The sequence below is a fragment of the Caretta caretta genome, chromosome 7 (assembly GCF_965140235.1).
Source record: "Caretta caretta isolate rCarCar2 chromosome 7, rCarCar1.hap1, whole genome shotgun sequence".
Lineage (NCBI taxonomy): Eukaryota > Metazoa > Chordata > Testudines > Cheloniidae > Caretta > Caretta caretta.
In genome coordinates, this window is record NC_134212.1 from 121,711,283 (window position 1) to 121,733,954 (window position 22,672).

Below are 22,672 nucleotides of genomic sequence, written 5' to 3' on the forward strand. Positions count from 1 at the left end.
TGCCGCTCTGGGGCAAGCTTAGCACATAGCTCCAAAAAGCCTGCCTTCCCTCCTCCTGCAATTCTCTTGCCGCGGCTGGTCATCCCAGGTCTGCAGAACAATTCATTCCCTCCAGCTGCTCCAGGAACCAGTCCTCTATCACGGTAGTTCTCCACCGTTTTTCATTTGCAGACCCATAAAAAATTTCAAGTGGAGGTGTGAACCCCTTTGGAAATCCTAGACAGTCTGTGGACCCCCAGGGGTCCACGGACCACAGGTTGAAAACCACTGCTCTATCAATTGCTTGGTGTCTGCCTCTTCTGGGTCCTGGTTCCACCGTCGCTGAAGGAGATGCTGCACCATCATGTGTGTATTTGAGGCTACCAGCGTAGCGGCATGAAGCATCGTGGGGTCCCTGCTCACAGACAGCAGCATGGCCAGCCTACCCAGAAAGGAAGTATGGACGGAGACAAATGAATCATGAGATTTTTAAAATATGTGAACTAGTCTGGCTTCACTAGGCACCCCACAATGCACAGCAAGTAAAGTCCCAGCATGCACACTGCTCAGCAGCAAAGCATAGGAACATGGCATACCTTCTGAGAATGCTGCAAACTGAGGGTGTACACACTGTTACTGCAGCTTGTGTACTGTGAATTACCCGACATGCAACAAAAAGCTGCAGATTAACACCCCCATGTAGACAAGCCCTTAGGCTATGTTTGCACGACAGACCCTACAGCGGATGAAACTTATGTTCGGTCAGGGGAGTGACCGACAAAAGTTTTACCAACAAAAGTGCCAGTGTAGACATAGCCTCAGGGGTGCTGGAACAATTTGTAAGTGGGGGTGCTGAGAGCCATTGAACCAAACTGTAAACCCCGTCTATTATGGAAACCACTTCAAGCCAGGGGGTGCAGCACCCCTAGTTCCAGCACCTATGCATAGCCCTAGTTTCTAAGAAGCAAGTGCACAAAACTGCTGGAGAACTAGTTTCATGGACACTAGAGGGCGCCATATGCCCGTGGAAACCCTTGTTTGGGTAGCAAGACATAGCAAGCAGGGGGTAGTTTTTGTCCCTTGCTAAGGCTCATGCTATAGGACATGGGCAAGACTTCCTTCCGTTTTATCATATGCTATTTCAGGACGAAGAAGAGCGAGAATCAGCAGAAGAATATTGTGGGGCAGGCTGAAAGAATCTCTGCTGTAGCTCACGAAAGCTTGTGCTCAAATAAATTGGTTCGTCTCTAAGGTGCCAAAAGTACTCCTTTTCTTTTTGCGAATACAGACTAACACGGCTGCTACTCTGAAACCTCTCATGCACTAGGCGCTATTGTAAACAACCTGGTGGAGATACAATCTGCTCTGGAAAAGCACCTCTCCTTTTAAATCACAAGCCAGGGGAAAGCATCCAGTCTTCCCTACTACTCTCTTTAGTTACTACTCAGACTGACCTCATGGGTCACAGGAGGTGTTAAAATAACCCTGACCAAAGCACCTCTGGATAGTGCAGTGAGCTCGCTAATGTGTGCCACTGCCCTCAACTGACTGAAACAAAAAGATTGCTTAATTGTGTGCCATATGCCCTATATTGCTAAGAGCTTGTGGAGATTCTCCTTTAAGTCTAGTGATCTGGATCTGTTTTTTGCAGCAGGAAAACCTCTGCTGTAGCTATGAAGCTCAGAGTGGCCATGGCATAGAGCACAGTGACAGCCAGGAAACCCTAGCTGGCCATTCATTATTTTTTTTTTAAATCTGATTTACCTTGAGATTTCACCTAGATTCCTCTCCGTCTTAAAAACTTCACACAAACTGGACGTTCATTCTAAAAGGAGCCACTGTCAAGTCAATCATTTAGGCTCAAATTTCAGGCTGTGGTTGTTGTTTTTTTTTAAAAAAAGAGAGATTTGCAAACTCCGCTGTGAATAAGAGTTGGGGGTTATTTTTGATTAACGTCATGAAGACAGATACACTTAAGTAACCCCCTACAGAGCTGAAACTGACACAAGAAGCAGAGTGAAATGCAGACAGCAAAACCAATGACAAATAGCACCTTGGGGCTACAGTTTTTAAAGCTGCCTAAGGGCTTTGTGTTGTGCCTTTATACAGCATTAAGAATAGGAGGAAGCCACATGACACAGCTGGGTTCCAAATAACCATGTCTACTAACTAGACACAAACATACAAGGCCTAGATACATATATACAATGATGTTTCTGCAATAGAAGCCAACTAGATGGTTCAACCCAATTCCTATGCACTGCAATCTGTCTACGCAATTCCCAAACAAATTGATTGAAATTAGGCATCCAAATTCTCTAAATGGCTTTGGAAAGCTCAGTCTAGATTGCCAAAATTCACTCCCTAATAACTGTTGTTTCCTTAGTAATATATGAAAGGAAGGTATTTTTATCTCAGTCATGTCCCTTAAACTACATATCAAATTATCAATAGTCTGTTTCTCCCTCTCTCACGCACATGCTCTTTCTAAACCACGCCGTTTTGTTCCAGCAGGAGCCAAGGTGATTGCAGTTAATGTAAAGCTTAATTACTGGTTTGTGGGTTGTTGTCCCTCCCCGCCCCCTGAAGTCGATAATAGTGAAATTCTAAGATCAAGCCAGAAAGACTATAAATGAAGTTGTATCCAAGTTCATGATCAGTCAGGCTGACTCTTGGGAAAAAGGAACACATCAAAGATTTATCGTTAATCTTCACACTCAGCTCTTTAATCAAGACAGCTGTCCAGAAGTTAATAGGTATAAAGCTTGATTTACAACACAAAGGAGATTAAAAGATAAACACTGTTTCCAGTTTTATTTTACTTTTCAGTTTGACACAGTTATGATCTACCAAAAAGGAGCCTTCTAACTATTCTCAGAGCAGTTATTAACATGCAAACTCCTGGGCAGATCCATTAAGAGACCAAAGAGCAGGCTTCCACTTGCAGAGAGAAACTCTTTGCCTTTTCATTTACACTTCGGGATCAGAGCCTGACACCGAATCCCCTTTGTAACAAGGGGCTGTCCAGCACCTTTACAGCAGGCAAAGAGATCAAAGACGCAGCAGAGGGAATTCTGCCCCTGCACCCCAGAAAGCACTGACAGCAGCATTTGGGTCATCACGTGGAGCATTTCAAATTCTTGGATCAAGGAATCATTTTTAATTGCTTTTGGGGGGAGGCCCCAACCTCCTCTCACCCCAGACATAAGACACCCCCTATTTCAGCAACCCTCCCACAAGCTAAGGAGCCGTTGTCATGAAAGGGTGAGCCCTCAGTGAAATCCCAGTGAAGACAAAGGCAGACAGATCCCCAGTTACCAGATTCCTTGGTTACAGCTCCCTATCCATTCACCTAGGGCTCATGCACACACAGCCTAACCAGCTGCATCCTTATCCTCATCCTCCAGAGGATCTTGTCCCTCCCAAGGCCTCTAACATTGAGACAAGCCGCAGGCTTCACAGATGAGTCACCTGACAAGGATCTGCTCAATTCAGCAAACAGTTTCAGCTATTTCTGTGTACTTCCTGCAGTCCGTTGATTGAAGAAGCCCAGGGCAGGATCCCTCTTACCGGGGCAATGCACAACATCCTGCAATGATTGGCTGCATCGTTAATATAATTATAACATAAGCATTATTAACAAATATCAACATGAGATTCAACTTGGAAGAGTGCATCTGTGGGAAAGAATCCAATGCCCAGACACGCAGGGGGAGGGACAAGCCTGGGAAGCAGTGATGGCCAGAAGAGGGTGGGAGTGACAGGGGATAGCAAATTAGGCATGAGTTTGCAATGGGATGTAGTAGTAGCAAGAGTCCAGTGCAATTTGGGGTGGCACATGCAGCAGGGGCTACATCTGGAAGAGTGAATTAATTGCTGGCCACTGCAATACCAGAACAATACTGACAAACTGGAGGGAGTTCAACGAAATGCAGCTACAATTATAAGGAAGCTGAGGGGACTGGGGCTGGATCAAGGCCCAGGTACCACAGGCCCATGCCAAAGGCCCCAGCTCCTGCAGTCACATGATAAGATCAGAATCTCAGCTTTCATTTTAAAAGAACTGTGTTTCTAACCCTCACAGACACAAAGAAAGCCTGAAAACATGGTGTGAGTGTAACCTGAGTTTGCAGAGAGCCTGAAACAATAGCTTCAAGAAGTGTACGCTGCCCTATTCATCTTAACTCTGAAACCTGCTACCGCACCAGAAGGGGCAAGGCCACAGCCTGGGGGTGGGCCATATGACCTCAGCATGGGATGGCCCTAGGGTCCTGGATTGCCTTATCTCAGCCTAGGAGGGACTGATATATAAAATGAGATTAAGGTCCAGATTGTAACTACGTGCCCGGGGTTGCGGGGGAAGGGCAAGAGGAGCCTTCCCCACCCACCGCTGCAATATGAGTTGAAAGCATAGGCCAAGTGCCAGGCTCACCCCAATGGTGGCACCAGCCGCTCCAGCAGGGGAAGGGATGAGGAGAGGGCAGGACTGCGGAGCTCCCCCACTCCTCACTGGCCAGCAGCACTGAGGAATGTGCACTCTGCATCTTTTTAGGGGGGAGTGGGTTGCTTAAAATGCCTCTTGAGAGTCTCTTGGGCTCCCATTGGGCTGTGCTTTGAAGGCCCAACCCAGCTCTGGAAGTGCTACATCTGTGTCACGCGGCTGGGTTGGGGAACATCTGAAGGGTGGAAACAGCCAGGAGAGGGGTTAGGATGGCACAAAAGAGTGTGATTGGGAGCAATGGGGTGGGGTTAAGGAGGCTGAATAGCAGCAAAGCCTTCATGCCAGAGAGATCTACCAGTCGGGGCAGAAGCTCTGTGAACTGTGAAAGGCATGCTGGGCAAAGCCCTCGCACGTGTCCTAGAGGGGACAATCCTGGCCCTGGGGGAGGGGCTGGGTGTTCTAACAGGCCTATCCTGTCCCCAATTTCTGTGAGGAGTCAGGCCCCAATGCAGAAGGGAGGGGGCCACTTCCTGTGGGAGTCGGACCCGTCAACTGCTGACCCGGTCAAGCCCAATATCGTCACTGGTAGTGCGGTGGCAGCTAAGAGCAGGTCCCCAGGGTGCCAGGCACTGAGCAGAGAGACACGGTTCTGCCAGCCTCGCAAGATCAAAAATTGAGACAGCCCCCCCCCCCCCAAATCACAAGATTGGCCCTAAATATCATGAGATTGGCTCACAAAATTGTGAGGGGTCCCCCTCCCAAAAAAAGACTAGATGGTGTTTTTTAGTTTGTCTGTTTATTGCTGCAACCCCACCCCCCCCAGCCCAGACCCAGCACGTGTGGGTCACACTCAGTGTCGCCCTCTCTCCCGAATGTATTGGCTGAGTGATTTTGGCCCCATCTGCCTGTCCCCTGCCCAGTGATGTATTCTGCTCCCACCCAGTTTCTCTCATCCATCCAGCCTCCTCTCTGCTCCTGGGACTCTTCACTCCCTTCTCCCCAGCCTGGAGGGGGCTGCAGCAGGGTCCCCTCTCTCCCTTCCAGGCTTGGGGTGGGGGGAAGCTCCAGGAGCTCTTCACCCCTTCAGCCCCCTCCCAGGCCAGGTGCTGCAGGGAGCAGGCGCAGAAGAACCATCTCCCATTGCTCACAGGAGAGGAGGAGGGAGCAGAACTGCCCTGAGCAGCTGGGCTTTTTATCTCTCCTCTCTCCGCCTAGGACAACGGCTTTGGGGCGCTAAGGGGGAAAAGAGCTCTTCCTACAGAAGCTCTGATTGGTTGCTCAGCCCCAGGAGGTGAAGCAAGTGGGGGGCGCAGCCAATCAGAGGCAGATTCCCCCCAGGCAGGGCTACATTTGGCCAGAAGGTTGGAGCATCTCTGGTCATTGCAAAACGGGCGCTGGCCTCGGCTGAAATCCCATCCCTGGGAGAGCTGGCCACACGGGAGACAGGCTCTGCCCCAAAGAGCTTCAGTCCTAAGTAAATGAAGGGTGGGAGGGGAAACGGAGGCACAGGGAAGGGGCGTGATTGGCCTAAGACAGAGGTGGGCAAACTACGGCCCACGGGCCACATCCGGCCCGGCCCCTGAGCTCCTGGCCCAGGAGGCTCACCCCCGGCCCCTTCCCCGCTGTTCCCCCTCCCACGCAGCCACGCCACCGCATGGGCAACGGGGCTGCGAGCTCCTGCCACAGCGAGCGGCATGGGGCGGGGGGGGGCAGCGTGCTCGCACAGCGGTGAGAGGGTTGGGTAGGGTATCCTGGGGGGCAGTCAAGGGACAGGGAGCTGCTGGTGGTTGGATGGAGCGGAGGTTTTGGGGCGCTCAGGGGTCGGGGAAACAGGGCGGGTTGGAAAGGGGTGGGAGTCCCGGGGGGGCTGTCAGGGGGCGGGGGTGTGGATAGGTCGGGGCAGTCAGGGGACAGGGAGCAGGGGGGTTGGATGGGTAGGAGGTTCTGAGGGGGGCAGTCAGGGGGCAGAAAGTGGGAGGGGTCGGATGGGGGCTGGGGTCAGGTTGTTTGGGGAGGCACAGCCTTCCCTACTCGGCCCTCCATATAGTTTCACACCCCGATGTGGCCCTTGGGCCAGAAAGTTTGCCCACCCCTGGCCTAAGAGGACACAGCAAGCGTGGCAGAGCCCGGATTAAACCAGTAATAACCAGAGACAGGCCTGCACCAGAAGTCCAGATCAGAACTCTCCTGACCTCTGGGGAGGGGCAGAGTCAAACTCAAACCCAGCTCCAGGTTTCCCATTGGGTGGTTTCTGTAGCAGGAACCCCAAGTCCATTCCAGACGCCCTGAAATGGAGGATGCCCAGGCAGGCCTCTCTCCAGCAACAACACGGGGCCTGAGAAGAGTTTCGTTCCATTCCAGGGGCTAGAGGCTGTGCAGAAATCAACACGGGCGTTGCTGTGAGCTTCTCTCTGCTAACCCGTCCTCTGGGGGCCTGGGTTTTGTTCCAGGGGCACAGCATCCATGAAGCATGAAGGGAAAGAGGGCTGCAGCAGGCAAGCAGGAGCAGAGAGCTGGCCAGCTGTGGTGGGAGGGAGGGGGGAGAAGAGGAGGAGGAAGGTAGATGGACTGGCCTCCTTCTCTGCCTTCATGTCATGGCTCTGGAGAGGAAGTGGAAAGCGGAAAAGCAGAGTCAGGCAGGAATGTGCTGCTCCAGCCAAATCGCTGGCTGCCCCAGCCTCTGGCCACACCCAGCTCTGCCTGGGTAGGAGGGACAGTGCCTGGACTCTCAGCCAAAGAGCCACTATTTCCCCACTAAAAAGAACAGGAGGACTTGTGGCACCTTAGAGACTAACCAATTTATTTGAGCATAAGCTTTCGTGAGCTACAGCTCACTTCATTGGATGCATACGAAAACTTATGCTCAAATAAATTGGTTAGTCTCTAAGGTGCCACAAGTCCTCCTTTTCTTTTTGCGAATACAGACTAACACGGCTGTTACTCTGAAACCTATTTCCCCACTGTTAGGGTGACCATATGTCCCTTTTCGAACGGGACAGTCCCTTTTTTAAGACCAGTCCTGGCTGTCATGAAGTTTTTTGACAAAAGTGGGCATTTGTCCCGTTTGCTCTTCTCGACTTGATCAGTTGGCAAGAGCAAACGGGACAAATGCCCACTTTTGCCAAAAAGTGGGGTGTGTTGGAATGTGCCGGATGGGGCCAGTGGGGGGGCGGGGGGAGGCAGGCAGGGTTCCAGTGACCAGCAATCCTAGCCTCGGGGTGGGGTGGGGGGGCAACGGAGGGGGCAGGCAGGTAGTCCCAGCCTCACACGGAGGGAAGGTGGGTTCCAGAGAACCCAGCATGGCAGGAGTAGGGTGGTGAAACACGGGTGAGCGGTTTGGGGGGACGGGGACGGGGGATAGGATTTGGGCCAGTCCCACGCAGTGTCCCGTTTTCCCTTTAGGAAATATGGTCACCCTACCCACCGTGCCTCCAAAAGAGCTCTTGGCCACAGGCAATTCACTGCGGCTAAGAGAGTTAGTCCCCATTCGTGTCCCTAACTGTCCCTTTGCAATAGAAACAGGCCAAGCTGCACTGCTGCATCCAAACAGCCCTGTTGTTTGGATCAGTGTCCAGGTTGCCAGGCTGTTGGGGAGTGGAACAGGATCTAGCCATCCCCAGCACTGGGGGAGGATTGGGTCTGCCGGCCTCTGCTGCTAATTAACCCTAAACCAAACCCCTCTCCATTTCCAATCCAATTTGGAGCAGCCAAGCAGCGAGAGCAGAGGCACAAAGAGCCCTCCCCATGCTCCACAGAAGTCAATGGGGCTTACTCATGGCAGCAAGGGGTTGTAGGAATTTGCTTTTGACCTGCAGCACCCCTGCTATTACACTCCTAGGACACCCCGCCCCCCCAGCACACATCTCCTGGCTGCAGCACCCCCTACTATTCCAGTCTGCTCCTCCAATGCATCTCAGCCCTGATCTGCAGTCCCCTTGCATCTGCCTTTCAGACTCAGGCAGCCAGTTGTAGTGGACTGTGTGACCTCTCCAGAGGTGTCTGCCTCTGGCATTATCCTTACTATGTCAGGGAACCCCAGTTAGAGCATCCTCTAGCAGAACCTTCTCAGGGCTCAGAGCAAGCAGCCTCCTTGGGGGAAGTGATGAAGAGAGCTCCAGACACGCCCCGGACAGCTGCACGCCACATTTCCCTCCACAGCCTGACGCTGCCGTGCGCTCTCTCTGGTTTGGGGGCGGATTATGCATTTTTTCCACTAACTTGTTTTCATGCCTTTTTTTTTCTTTTAAAGGCACAATGTTTTCTTTGAAACAGACAGAAAGTAACTGCCCGTTCGCTGCCTGCACAAGCCCCACCCTGATGCAAGGCTGAGACTTTTCCCTCCCACCACACAACATCTAACAACAGAGGACCCCTTGGCATACAGAAAGGAAGCTTTTGAAAATAAACGCTATTTTGAACTGTTTTAACTTCTTGTGCTGGCACTTTCTGAGCTGGATCCCACTCTCCTCCTCTCCCTGCAGAGGGGGAGCCAGCTACACTGGGAGCGTAGCCGAGAAGGCTCTGAAAACGGATTTAACAACCCTTAAGTAAGTGGCTTAGTTTTCTTCTTGTCTTTACATTTGTTCCAGGGTAGCCCTGAAATAGAGGCTGCTTACAAATAATCACATGCACCACCCTAACTGGGAATGAAATCCATTAGCGAGGGGAGACTTCTCCCCGAGGATGGAGCATTCCTGTTTGTCACCCAAACTGAGTTTTCCTTGGCCTGTTGCTAGCTCCAGTCCTTGAAAGAAAGGGTGGCATGGTTTTGGTTTTGTGCAATCGTTCTGTGTTCCCCTGAATAATAGTCCTGGATTTTTATCATCCCATTTCAGGTTTAGAGTCTTTGAGGAACACTGCACAACACAAACTTTATGGCTGTCAAGATCATGAGTCTGATTCTTCACCCAGATTCTCTAGTTTTATGCTAGTGTAAGTCTGTTGATCAGTGAGTTTGACTGGTGTAAAACTGGGGTACTGCCATAGGGAATTAGGGCCCTAGTTTTTAATGTTTAAACCCATAGTGATTTTAAAGAATAACTGTAATGGAATCACAAATGGATAGAAGTAATAGAGAGCACTGGACTGAACTCACCTCCCTCCCCCCACCCCCCGTGCTAACCCATGGACTTAAATAGGGCTACACTGGGGTAGGTAGGGTGGTAACTGACCCATTGTGAACTATTGATCTCAGGCATCAGGTTTGGACTAGCTCTCTGCCATAATTTCACTAGGATCAGCTCAGTCTTCCAGAGGCCTGTAAACTAAGTACCAGATGTGTGTGTGTCTTTCACAGGAGACCTTAAAATCTGGGTTCCCTTTATCTGATTGGCCTGAACATGAAAGATCCCCTGCTACTTTTCAGAGAAGTTGGGGTTTCCATGGCACCAATTTTATATTCGCCATCTGCATGCAGGATGTGGGGCTGGCCCTTTCACAAAGGTCGTAGCTAGAGATCTAGCCAGGTGGCATTTGATCTGCAAGGAGGCCATGCCTCTTTGGGATCTGCCATGATCAGGAGGAGGATGGGTCTCTACAGTCAGCTCCCAGAGGGCTACGTGCCATTCAGGAGATGCAAAAGACTATGGGGTAGGTACTGATACAAACTCCAGGGTAGGTTTACCAGCCTCTCAGATGGGCCTTTGTCAAAGCTCTAGTCTCAGTGAGTTGAATCATAGCTCCTACCTGAAATCTTGGTGCTTGATGGGTTTGGCTGAGGTTCATGTCAGTTAAACCTGGAGAGCAAAGTGAAACCCAAGGGATTGAGAAATCCAGCCTGATGACCCAGAACTGCTGCCTTTTCACACACAGCTCCCCGCCCATCTCCCCCTGCAGGGGTGGCTGCACTTCAGTGCTGCTGGTCTATGTGAGAAGCAGTGTTGCCTGGTGGATAAAGCACTGGACCAGGGACTCAGGAGACTTGGGTTCTATTCCTGGCTATGCCACTCACTGATTGCTGGGTGACCTTAGGCAAGTCACTTCACCGCGTGGGCCTCAGTGTTACCATTTGTAAAATGTGGGTAATGATACTGACCTCCTTTGTAAAGTGCTTTGCGATCTACTGATAAGAGCTAGGTGATAACATATGTATTCCAGGCTCCCATCCTACAAGCCCACTGAAATCAAGGGGTTTCCTTGTCTGAGGGCTGCAGGAGGGGGCCCATAATTAGCAAAGTGCTTTGGGATCCCCAGAAATGATAGGTGCAATGCTATTCTGGTGTAAGGAGCTCAGAGGGGGAACCACGCAAGCTAGTCAAATGCCGCTTGGGAGTGACCTGCGATGGGATTTCACTGTTGCCTTGTCCAAGAATCTAAGCCGGGCCCTATTGCATGGCAGCCGGGCTGTGACAGTAGAAAGCAGGTGGTAACCAAGCCCCAGCTAGTGGGTGAGTGTAGGGCTGATGTCAGCTGCATTGATACAAACCCGATGTGCTCTCCTACGGGTGATACATTGCACGCCCGTGGATTGACTTTTGGTGAAGACAGACAGAGGCCTGGGAGACTTGCTGCTACCAGACCACCCGGCTTCGTTCTCGTTCCGTTCTCCAAACACCAGAGCAACCCGCTCTGGTTTCTGGGTATTGCTACTCAACTGGCCTTTCCTGTACTAATGAAAACTGTAATCGCACCAGCCAGCAGAAGGCCTTCTATTGCCCTCTGTGCACATCACCACGTGACACAGGAAATCGGAGCTAGGCCCAGGGCTTATCTTCAGGGCATCAGTTAGCTCAAGTTGCTGCACTCAAGTGAGCCTAGTGAGAGAGATCACACTTCACAACAATGCTGGAGTTACCCAGAGCGATTGGGCCGGCAGCAGTGTGTGACTGGATTAGCTGCTGAGGACTTGCTGTAAGGGGAGCGGTTGCAACCCCCTTATTAGCTCGAGCATCAGCAAGTTGCAGTAATGGAGCTTCAACGCATTCCTAGTTCCAGTTTAAAGCACCACTTACAGGGCCGGTGCAAGGATATTTTGCATCCTAGGTGAAACTTCCACCTTGCGCCTCCCCTCCTTCTATCCCCCCCCGCCAACCTCTGAAAACTAGTAAACTTCGCCTTATAAACAGCCTGTCAGAATGGGTAATGGCTGTTGTAATGTTTCTTTTTTACCTTTAAGGCGTTTCAGTGGTCTGCCATTGCCTCTGATGGTGTCCCATTCAAAGTCTTACTATTGTGCAAAGCTGAACAACTGAGCCTTGCATTGCATCACCAGCCAGGTTAGGCAGGGTGACAAATCCCCCTTGCCCCAAAGGGCCATTATCCCCCAGTGACTCATTTCTACTCCAAGTCTGTAAAGCAGACGTTTAAGGTAAATATGTTATTCCTTCAATATTACCCATGCACACATCTCTATTGCTGAGGGGCAGGTACCAGCGGGGGGAGCCGGGCACCCCAAGCCCAGGGCAGCAGCAGGAGCAGGCGGGGAGCGTAGGTGCCCTGGGCTCGGGCCGCCCGGCTCCCCCCAAGCAGTGCCCGGTTCCCGCTGCTCTCGGCCGGCAGGTGCAGGGCCCCAGCCAAGCTTGGCCCCTTGCATCTCCTCCATGGCGGCGCCCATGTCCTCCCGGGGGGCCGTGGCAGCAGTGGCTGGGGAGCCTGAGAGGAGGAGTGGCCCCCGGGCAAGCAGGGGAGACTCCGAGGTGAAGAGGCTGCTGGCCCTGGTGCAGCCCGAGCGCTGGAGACTGACAGGTACCTACCCCTAAGGAATAGTGTAAAAAAAAATTGGGGGGCACCGCTTTTTGGCACCCCCAAATCTTGGCGCCCTAGCCAGCTGCCTAGTTTGCCTAGTGGTTACACCGGCCCTGACCACTTAACTTGAGCTAGAGATTTTTGTGTGTGAATGCGAGTCAAGTTGGGGTAATTTTCAAGTATAACTGTGAAGACACACCCTGAGACATAGAGGGTATGTCTATGCTACAGTATAAGCCCAGGTTTAGTAGAACTCAAGCTAGCAGACATGGGTTTCTTAGCCTAGGGCTTGAGCATCTATACTCATTGGAAACCCCAGGTTAGGAATTGTTGAACCCTGGGTGCCAACTTGAGGGTCCAGTATCTACACTGTATTATGTGGACCAGATCCACAACCCATATCCCAGAGTTCCTACCGCTCTCCCAAAACGTGGCCATTCAAGCCCTTCGTTTGTGGTGCATTATGGGAAAACTTGACTGTCCAGGGGACAAAGAAAGACAGCACATGGGATTGTGGGATACGCTTGGTGGACTCCCAGAGCATGTGTCCAGTGGCACTGCATCTACACTGCAAAGGAATACGACTTGAACCCTGGGTCCTGGCTTGACCCAGGCTCAGACCCGCCACTCCCTTATGGGCCTGAGACCCTGAGTCGGATTAGTGTGATTTATGGGTAGATGGAAGGGAGGTTAGGCTTGAACATGAGTTTGAACCCTGGGTTTACATCGCAGCGTAGACGTATCCTGAAACTTTTATGCTGTATTAAAACACCCAGAGAGGCACCTTTCCTTGTATCCATTCTAGGAACAGGGACTCGTGTTAGTCACAAGACACCCATCCATTCATCATCAACAGTACTGGTCACTTGCAACTATTAGTTCAATCCAAACCTACCATACTAGGCCTAAATACCTGTGATTATCATCAGACCCTGCCCTTCTGCAGAGCCTTTGGCCCGAGGATCTCCACACTGCTGTTACTAATACTCATTCGTTAGGCCCCAGGAGACAGATCACTCGAATCAGAATCTGCAACTGCTGAGGCAGTAAAGCTGACCTAGGAGGAAAACCTCAGTCCTATTCAACTCCCAGAGAAGTGAGTGTGATTTGCCCCAGGGTTACACAGCAAAACAGTAGCAGAGGTGGGAACACAATCGAAGAGTCCCAACTCCACACCTCTGCTCTAATCATTAGATAACACTGCCTTTCTTTGTTGCAGATTTACAGGATCTTCTAGTATGGAATGATAAAGCTCATGCCAGTCTGCTGCCTCTCGAATATTGGCTCTATGATTCACATTTCTCAGTGCTGTTATTGTCGTTGTAGCCAGCGTGAGGAGAGAGGACCCAGGCTGCTGTAGGCATCTCCGATTGGGTGCTCAATCCAAGATGGCTGCCCTCATCACTGAAAACTTCCGCTTCCTTTCTCTGTTCTTCAAAAGCAAAGATGTGATGATCTTCAATGGCCTGGTGGCCCTGGGCACGGTGGGCAGTCAGGAACTCTTCTCTGTGGTCGCCTTCCACTGCCCCTGCTCTCCGGCCAGGAACTACATCTATGGACTGGCTGCCATTGGAGTCCCAGCCCTGGCCCTGTTCCTCATCGGCGTCATCTGGAACAACCACACCTGGAATTTGGTGGCCGAGTGCCACAAGAGAGGGGCCAAGAACTTCTCAGCTGCAGCCACCTTCCTGCTCTTCGGCTCCATCATAGGGCGGGCTGCCGTGGCCCCTGTCACCTGGTCAGTCATCTCATTGCTCCGCGGAGAAGCCTACATCTGCGCCCTCAGTGAATTTGTGGATCCTGCCTCCCTAGATGAATTTCCATCAAGATATGGACCGGAGACCCTGGCCAAGTTCCCTTGTAAGGACATTCCAGGGAACTTGACAAGTTTTAAGGAAGAAGTTATAAGAAGACTAAGATATGAGTCCCAGGTATTGATTTACTTGTATGTCTGGGTGTGAAAGGAATGTTGACAAGGAGTTAAAGGAGACGGGGAGCCAGGTCTCCTGTGTACTATTTCTGGCTCAGGATGAGAGTGAGACTGAGAGCAAAGATTCCAAGGCTCAGAGACAGAAATTGAAATCCTGGTCCCACTGAAGTCAATGGGAGTTTTGCCATTTACTTAATTGAAGCCAGGATATTACATAGTGTTGTCTAGTGGTTAGAGCAGGACACCTGGGCTGTATTCCCGACTCTGCCACTGACTTACTGTGTGACCTTGGGAAAGTTACTTTCCCCTTCTGTGCCCCATTATCTTCCTCTCTGAGGGAGATAATACCCACTTTCCCCTCTGTGGCTCAACCTATGTACCAATAAATTCTCTTTGAAACTGCAGCATTGGGAAGCCAAGATAAGCAAAATGGGGAAAGTGGCCCTGAAACACTCAGCTCTGTTCTGAGCTGTGACAGGGCAGGATGCCCATCCTGTCTCTTTTCAAGCCACGAACCACTCAGAGCTCCGTATTTACAATATCGTACACTCCTTAACTCACTTGGCCAAGGAGCAGGGAGACAGGAGGTACCTTCCAGATCGGAAGTGGGGGGTGAGGGGGCAGCAGCATCAGGGCCCACTCAGGCTCCACCTCCTCTTGAGCACATTCTTCCTGTGGTAGCTTTCTCCAGCCCATCGCCAGTCTATCAGTTAGGCACAGCTTTGCCCCTTCGGTTCACTCTGGGGTGATTTAATTGCTGTTCCCATGATCAGAGAGCTGGTAGAGCTCTGTCTACCCAGCCCTCTGTCACAGCAGCCCATGCCTGTGAGCACCGCGTGTCCAGAAATCTGGAGTGAGTTACACCTACTCTGAGGTGCGAGCTGTCCCAGGACCAGGGTTAGCTCCCAGAAACCTGTACACTTTTTACATTAATAATCTGCTTTGGGGGGAAGTTTGCTTTTAAGACACATGTTCATGGCTTTGTGAGGACCTACCGAAAAGAAAAAGAAAAAATGCAGCATGTGTTAGGTGCAAGAGGACAATACATTATCCAGACACCGGGAGATCAGTTATCAGAACCAACTCCACATCAGCTGACCCAGCGCTTTGCAGCACCATAGAATCATAGGTTTCAGAGTAACAGCCGTGTTAGGCTGTATTCACAAAAAGAAAAGGAGGACTTGTGGCACCTTAGAGACTAACCAATTTATTTGAGCATGAGCTTTCATGAGCTACAGCTCACTTCATCGGATGCATACTGTGGAAAGTACAAAAGATCTTTTTATAAACACACAAAGCATGAAAAAATACCTCCTCCCACCCCACTCTCCTGCTGGTAATAGCTTATCTAAAGTGATCACTCTCCTTACAATGTGTATGATAATCAAGTTGGGCCATTTCCAGCACAAATCCAGGTTTTCTCACCCTCCCCCCCCCCCCACACAAACCCACTCAGAATCATAGAATATCAGGGTTGGAAGGGACCTCAGGAGGTCATCTAGTCCAACCCCCTGCTCAAAGCAGGACTGATCCCCAACTAAATCATCCCAGTCAGGGCTTTGTCAAGCCTGACCTTAAAAATATCTAAGGAAGGAGATTCCACCACCTGCCTAGGTAACGCCTTCCAGTGTTTCACCACCCTCCTAGTGAAAAAGTTTTTCCTAATATCCAACCTAAATCTCCCCCACTGCAACTTGAGACCATTACTCCTTGTTCTGTCATCTGCTACCACTGAGAACAGTCTAGATCCATCCTCTTTGGAACCCCCTTTCAGGTAGTTGAAAGCAGCTATCAAATCCCCTCTCATTCTTCTCTTCCATAGACTAAACATCCCCAGTTCCCTCAGCCTCTCCTCATAAGTCATGTGTTCCAGTCCCCTAATCATTTTTGTTGCCCTCCGCTGGACTCTTTCCAATTTTTCCACATCCTTCTTGTAGAGTGGGGCCCAAAACTGGGCACAGTACTCCAGATGAGGCCTCACCAGTGTCGAATAGAGGGGAACGATCACGTCCCTCGATCTGCTGGCAATGCCCCTTCTTATACAGTCCAAAATGCCATTGGCCTTCTTGGCAACAAGGGCACACTGTTGACTCATATCCAGCTTCTCGTCCACTGTAACTCCTAGGTCCTTTTCTGCAGAACTGCTGCCGAGCCATTCGGTCCCTAGTCTGTAACGGTGCATGGGATTCTTCCGTCCTAAGTGCAGGACTCTGCACTTGTCCTTGTTGAACCTCATCAGATTTCTTTTGGCCCAATCCTCTAATTTGTCTAGGGCCCTCTGTATCCTATCCCTACCCTCCAGCGTATCTACCTCTCCTCCCAGTTTAGTGTCATCTGCAAACTTGCTGAGGGTGCAATCCACACCATCCTCCAGATCGTTTATGAAGATATTGAACAAAACCAGCCCGAGGACCGACCCTTGGGGCACTCCACTTGATACCGGCTGCCAACTAGACATGGAGCCATTGATCACTACCCGTTGAGCCTGACAATCTAGCCAGCTTGCTATCCACCTTATAGTCCATTCATCCAGCCCATACTTCTTTAACTTGCTGGCAAGAATACTGTGGGAGACAGTGTCAAAAGCTTTGCTAAAGTCAAGGAACAACACGTCCACTGCATTCCCCTCATCCACAGAGCCAGTTATCTCCTCATAGAAGGCAATTAGATTAGTCAGGCATGACTTGCCCTTGGTGAATCCATGCTGACTGTTCCTGATCACTTTCCTCTCCTCTAAGTGATTCAGAATTGATTCCTTGAGGACCTGCTCCATGATTTTTCCAGGGACTGAGGTGAGGCTGACTGGCCTGTAGTTCCCAGGATTCTCCTTCTTCCCTTTTTTAAAGATGGGCACTACATTAGCCTTTTTCCAGTCATCTGGGACCTCCCCCGATCACCATGAGTTTTCAAAGATAATGGCCAATGGCTCTGCAATCACATCCACCAACTCCTTTAGCACTCTCAGATGCAACGCATCCGGCCCCATGGACTTGTGCTCATCCAGCTTTTCTAAATAGTCCCAAACCACTTCTTTCTCCACAGAGAGCTGTTCACCTCCTCCCCATGCTGTGTTGCTCAGTGCAGTAGTCTGGGAGCTGACCTTGTTCGTGAAGACAGAGACAAAAAAAGCATTGAGTACATTAGCTTTTTCCACATCCTCTGTCACTAGATTGCCTCCCTCATTCAGTAAGGGGCCCACACTTTCCTTGACTTTCTTCTTGTTGCTAACATACCTGAAGAAACCCTTCTTGTTACTCTTAACATCTCTTGCTAGCTGCAACTCCAGGTGTGGCCTTCCTGATTTCACTCCTGCATGCCCGAGCAATATTTTTATACTCATCCCTAGTCATTTGTCCAATCTTCCACTTCTTGTAAGCTTCTTTTTTGTATTTAAGTTCAGCAAGGATTTCAGTGTTAAGCCAAGCTGGTCGCTTGCCATATTTACTATTCTTTCTACACATCAGGATGGTTTGTCCCTGTAACCTCAATAAGGATTCTTTAAAATACAGCCAGCTCTCCTGGACTCCTTTCCCCCTCATGTTATTCTCCCAGGGGATCTTGCCCATCAGTTCCCTGAGGGAGTCAACGTCTGCTTTTCTGAAGTCCAGGGTCCGTATTCTGCTGCTTTCCTTTCTTCCTTGTGTCAGGATCCTGAACTTGACCATCTCATGGTCGCTGCCTCCCAGGTTCCCATCCACTTTTGCTTCCCCTACTAATTCTTCCCAGTTTGTGAGCAGCAGGTCAAGAAGAGCTCTGCCCCTAGTTGGTTCCTCCAGCACTTGCACCAGGAAATTGTCCCCTACAGTTTCCAAAAACTTCCTGGATTGTCTGTGCACCGCTGTATTGCTCTCCCAGCAGATATCAGGGTGATTGAAGTCTCCCATGAGAACCAGGGCGTGCGATCTAGTAACTTCTGCGAGTTGCCGGAAGAAAGCCTCGTCCACCTCATCCCCCTGGTCCAGTGGTCTATAGTAGACTCCCACCACGACATCACCCTTGTTGCTCACACTTCTAAACTTAATCCAGAGACTCTCAGGTTTCTCTGCAGTTTCATACTTGAGCTCTGAGCAGTCATACTGCTCTCTTACATACAGTGCAACTCCCCCACCTTTTCTACCCTGCCTGTCCTTCCTGAACAGCTTATATCCATCCATGACAGTACTCCAGTCATGTGAGTTATCCCACCAAGTCTCTGTTATTCCAATCACATCATAATTCCTTGACTTTGCCAGGACTTCCAGTTCTCCCTGCTTGTTTCCCTGGCTTTGTGCATTTGTGTATAGGCACTTGAGATAACCCGCTGATCGCCCCTGTTTCTCAGTATGAGGCAGGAGCCCTCCCCTCTCACACGCTCCTGCTCGTGCTTCCTCCCGGTATCCCACTTCCCCACTTACCTCAGGGCTTTGGTCTCCTTCCCCCGGTGAACCTAGTTTAAAGCCCTCCTCACTAGATTAGCCAGCCTGCTTGCGAAGATGCTCTTCCCTCTCTTCGTTAGGTGGAGCCCGTCTCTGCCGAGCACTCCTCCTTCTTGGAACACCATCCCATGGTCAAAGAATCCAAAGCCTTCTCTCCGACACCACCTGTGTAGCCATTCATTGACTTCCACAATTCGATGGTCTCTACCCAGGCCTTTTCCTTCCACGGGGAGGATGGATGAGAACACCACTTGCACCTCAAACTCCTTTATCCTTCTTCCCAGAGCCACATAGTCCGCAGTGATCCGCTCAAGGTCATTTTTGGCAGTATCATGGGTGCCCACGTGGAGAAGCAGGAAGGGATAGCGATCCGAGGGCTTGATGAGTCTCGGCAGTCTCTCTGTCACATTGTGAATCCTAGCTCCTGGCAAGCAACAGACTTCTTGGTTTTCCCGGTCGGGGCGGCAGATAGATGACTCAGTCCCCGACCACCACTACCTGCCTCCTTCTCCTGGGAGTGGTGGCATGGAACCCCCAACCCTAGGACAGTGCATCTCATGCCTTCCAGTCGGCGGAGTCTCCTTCTGCTCCCTTCCCTCAGATGTATCATCTGGTCCACTCTCCGCATTAGTACCTGTGGCGAGAACATGAAAACGGTTACTTACCTGTATCGGCATTGCTGGTACATGGACGATTTTTTTTCTTGGAGTCACATGATGCCGAATTTCTTCACCACCCTCCTGTCCCCGATGTGCAGCCTGCTCTGAATCTTCAGAACCTTGTGCCCGTAGAAGCATATCCTGACGTCTGTCCAGGAAACCTTCAGTTTCTCTTATGCAACGCAGGGTCGATACCTGTTGCTCCAGACCTTGAACCTTCTCTTCCAATATGGAGATCAGCTTGCACTTTGTACAGACAAAGTTGTTTCTGTCCTGTGGAAGAAAGACAAACATAGCACATCCAGTGCAGGTCACAACAGCTGAACACCCCCCATCCATATTACCTTCCTTCTACGAGCTTCCTCAGGAGTTGTAGTAATTACTCAGAGAATCCGGCAAGATGTAAGCCTCAGTGGGCTCTCCCCAGGCGAACTCCCAGGCAAACTCCTTCTGTTAGCTGCTGTGCTGTTCGCTGCTCAGCTGGTTCGCTACTGACTGGCTTTTTATACGGTCAGGCCCACTTAAGGCTCACCTGGAACAAAGCACTCCCACTTCCCGCCCTTTTCAAACAACCAATCAAGCACACAGTCAAACTGTCCTCACAACAAACACTCAGGTACATGTTGGATCTGAGTTAGACAGACAAGTCTGTCCACTCTGCAGTGATCCCCTTGTGGCCCAGTCAGGAGCAGAAGTGATGGGGTGTCCTTGAATTAGAACAGAAGGAGTTGCCCAGGTCAGGGTGCATTGGCCACGCTGTGAGGGGTTCCAAGTCTGGAGTAGGAGGGGAAGCTGCAGATCAGGACTGAGGTTCATCAGCTGAGCTGTCTTGGCTCCAGTCTGGAAGAGCAGGAACGGTTGCCCGTCAGGACTGAAGGGCATTGGCAGAGGATTGCTGGGAATCTCGCACAGCACCTGCTTATGCTATAGTCAGTTCTAGTCAGTGGCTATCAGTACGGCATCATGTTCACAGAGACAAAGAATGCAAGGGCTGGTGTCCTCCTGAGCCAGCATGAACTGGGGAAACGCCAGTATGAAATGGGGCAGGTTCTTTAATCGGAGATTGGACTGATGAGCTGTTCTGATGTAGCCCTCTCTGTCTCTTTCTCAGCTCTTTGGATGGCTGCTCATTGGGGTCATCGCAGTCTTGGTTTTCCTCACCAAGTGCCTGAAGCACTGCTGCTCACCGCTGAGCTACCGGCAAGAGGGCTACTGGGCCCAGTACCGCTCTAGCGAGGCCAAGCTCTTCCAGCGCACCGCTGAAGTCCACTCCAAGATCCTGGCCGCCAACAATGTCAAGCAGTTCTTCGGCTTTGTGGCTCTGAATAAGGAGGAGAAAGAGCTAGTGGAGGAGTTCCCAGTGAAGGGTGTCCAGCCAAGCCCGCAGTGGAACGCCATCACTGGAGTCTATATCTACCGGGAAAATAAGGGCTTCCCACTCTACAGCCGGCTCCATAAGTGGGCCAAAGGGGTGGAAGGGAACGGGCCAGGGCCTGATGGTCAGGAAATGGTCTTCCTAGCCACATAAGAGAACCAGCAGCCCAGGGGGATGACGGGACCAGTTCCCCACACCATCTCTGGATCACAGTACGTTCAAAGAGGTAAAAACGGCATAGGTGCACAGCTAGTCGATTTGCTGCTAATTCTCCTCCAAACAGCTGTTCCTCCTGGGCACAGCACGGGAGGAAGGATGAACAGCTTCAGGATAAAGACCAACTGCATCGTGCCAGGAACCCGTCTCTATGACACAGCCATGCACTGCTGCTCCCACACAGAGGACATGGCACCTAAAGCAGGTACGTGCACCCTGTCTCCAGACTATCAGTGCTCCAGCCCTACTGTTCTGATGCACAGACAGAGCCCCCAGGTCCTGCGTACACAAAGACACGTTACAGATGGGAAACCAGATACAATACACTGCCAGCGTTCCCCCATCTCAGCCACGAATGCTGCAGCCTCTTTGCTCTCCTTCATTTCAGGGTCAGGACAAGACCACCAAGCACAACTTCCTATTTTATTATTAAGAGTTTATCTTGCAGTTCTATAGCATAAAGAAATTCCCAGGGCACCTGCTGGGCAGCTGCATCTGGGGTGGAACACAACAACAGTCCATCAGTGCACCAAAAAACTCCAGAGTCTACGGGTTTGTCTACATGAAGGAAGGGAGGGGGTAGTATGCACTAACTTGGATTGGTGCACATTGAAATGACCTGCGTTCACACACAGCACAGTAGCTCCATACTTAAAGGGTACAAAGTTCACCAGGCACTGAGTTAATACAAACCTATGTTCATGTATGCACATTGCTCATTCACACTATTTTGGCAGTCCTCTAAGTGCCATCCCACACTGGTTTGCATGTCCCCAGGACTGACCTGTCGGTTTACCTGTGTATCGTCCCCCTCCGCTTCTCTGGGGTCAAGGTGCACTGATGCCAGCAAGTAGGACACTGATATTGCACAGGGAAATTTAATGAAGTGGAATGTAATTACCCAATGGGAAACTGGCCAGGACACCAAACACCCTCTTTCATGAGCACAAAAGATCATCAGCTTGGTTTTATGTATCTTGAAGATAGCACCGTCAGCAGACCTGCATCCTGCTGAGCTGGCTTTGGACAGGTTGAGTCATTAACACCACTTCCTGCAGCATCTTGGGCTTCTCATCCAAGCACTGACCAGCTTCGCCCCTGCTTAGGGTCTGAGATATGGCAAGCTCATAATCAGACTTAGTTACAGTGCACACTCTTGACACTTAATTGTATCAGTTAAGCATCTTCCTCCTACTGGAAGGAGACCAGAGACCAGCCGGCCAAAAGACTGCATTATGAGCACATCTTGTGCCTGTAGAGACTGAAGTTTGCACTGATGGGAATCGGTGGGATTCAGCCATGGGAAGCAGTGACCACTCCTCCCTTCTTTCATTGGGCTTTTTAAACTGTTTCCACTGCCTTAGATGGCTCCTGAATGAGATCCTTGCAGATTCTCTCTCAGGAACTAAGTTCCACGCTGAGAAACAGACGGGAGGTTGAAATGTACCACTGTCGTTGCACTATTGTGTTGTCCACTGGCTGGACACTTGATTTGAATTTATAGCATTGCATAATTCACCAGTCTCTAATTGCATGTTGAATTACATACATACAATTGTCTCTATTTTAAAGGTTGGCAGCATATTGGAGTTGGCTTTTCATATTTATAATGCTCCTTTATATATGCACCTTGTTTTTATGCACTTTTGCTATGGCCTTTCATGGTACTGTCAACCCCAAGTGTACAGATATCATGAGTCAGGCACTTCAAACTCATGCGACTCGATTAAAAATTAAGGTTTTTTTTAAAAAAAAATTTAAAATAAATTTGAATTCTTTTTCTCTTAGCTTTCTGATTTCTGAACATTTTGGGTGCAGCTGGGTCAAAGAAAAGCGTGAAAATGTGAACACGAGGGCCAGAAACTTACTTTGTTTTTTTAAATTAAAGTTCCGATTCTGTCATGTTCACATGACTCCAGGAGCTGACGGTTTAAGCAGACCACCAACTATCATTAGAGTTGGTGATATTGCTTT

General features: G+C 50.4%; 1 protein-coding gene across 2 annotated transcripts; it reads left to right on the forward strand.

The window, feature by feature from the left end:
- The first annotated feature begins 8,578 nt into the window (after positions 1 to 8,578).
- Positions 8,579 to 22,471, forward strand: CALHM2 (calcium homeostasis modulator family member 2). 2 transcript variants are annotated; one of them, XM_048859039.2, is made up of 3 exons: positions 8,579 to 8,967; positions 13,323 to 14,034; positions 20,219 to 22,471. In XM_048859039.2, the coding sequence occupies exons 2-3, from the start codon at positions 13,492 to 13,494 to the stop codon at positions 20,633 to 20,635; spliced, it is 960 nt and encodes a 319-aa protein (XP_048714996.1). In that variant the 5' UTR covers positions 8,579 to 8,967; positions 13,323 to 13,491; the 3' UTR covers positions 20,636 to 22,471. The 2 variants fall into 2 exon arrangements, with proteins under 2 accessions (XP_048714996.1, XP_074987192.1); XM_075131091.1 differs by having other exon boundaries at positions 13,430 to 14,034.
- Positions 22,472 to 22,672: the final 201 nt, after the last annotated feature.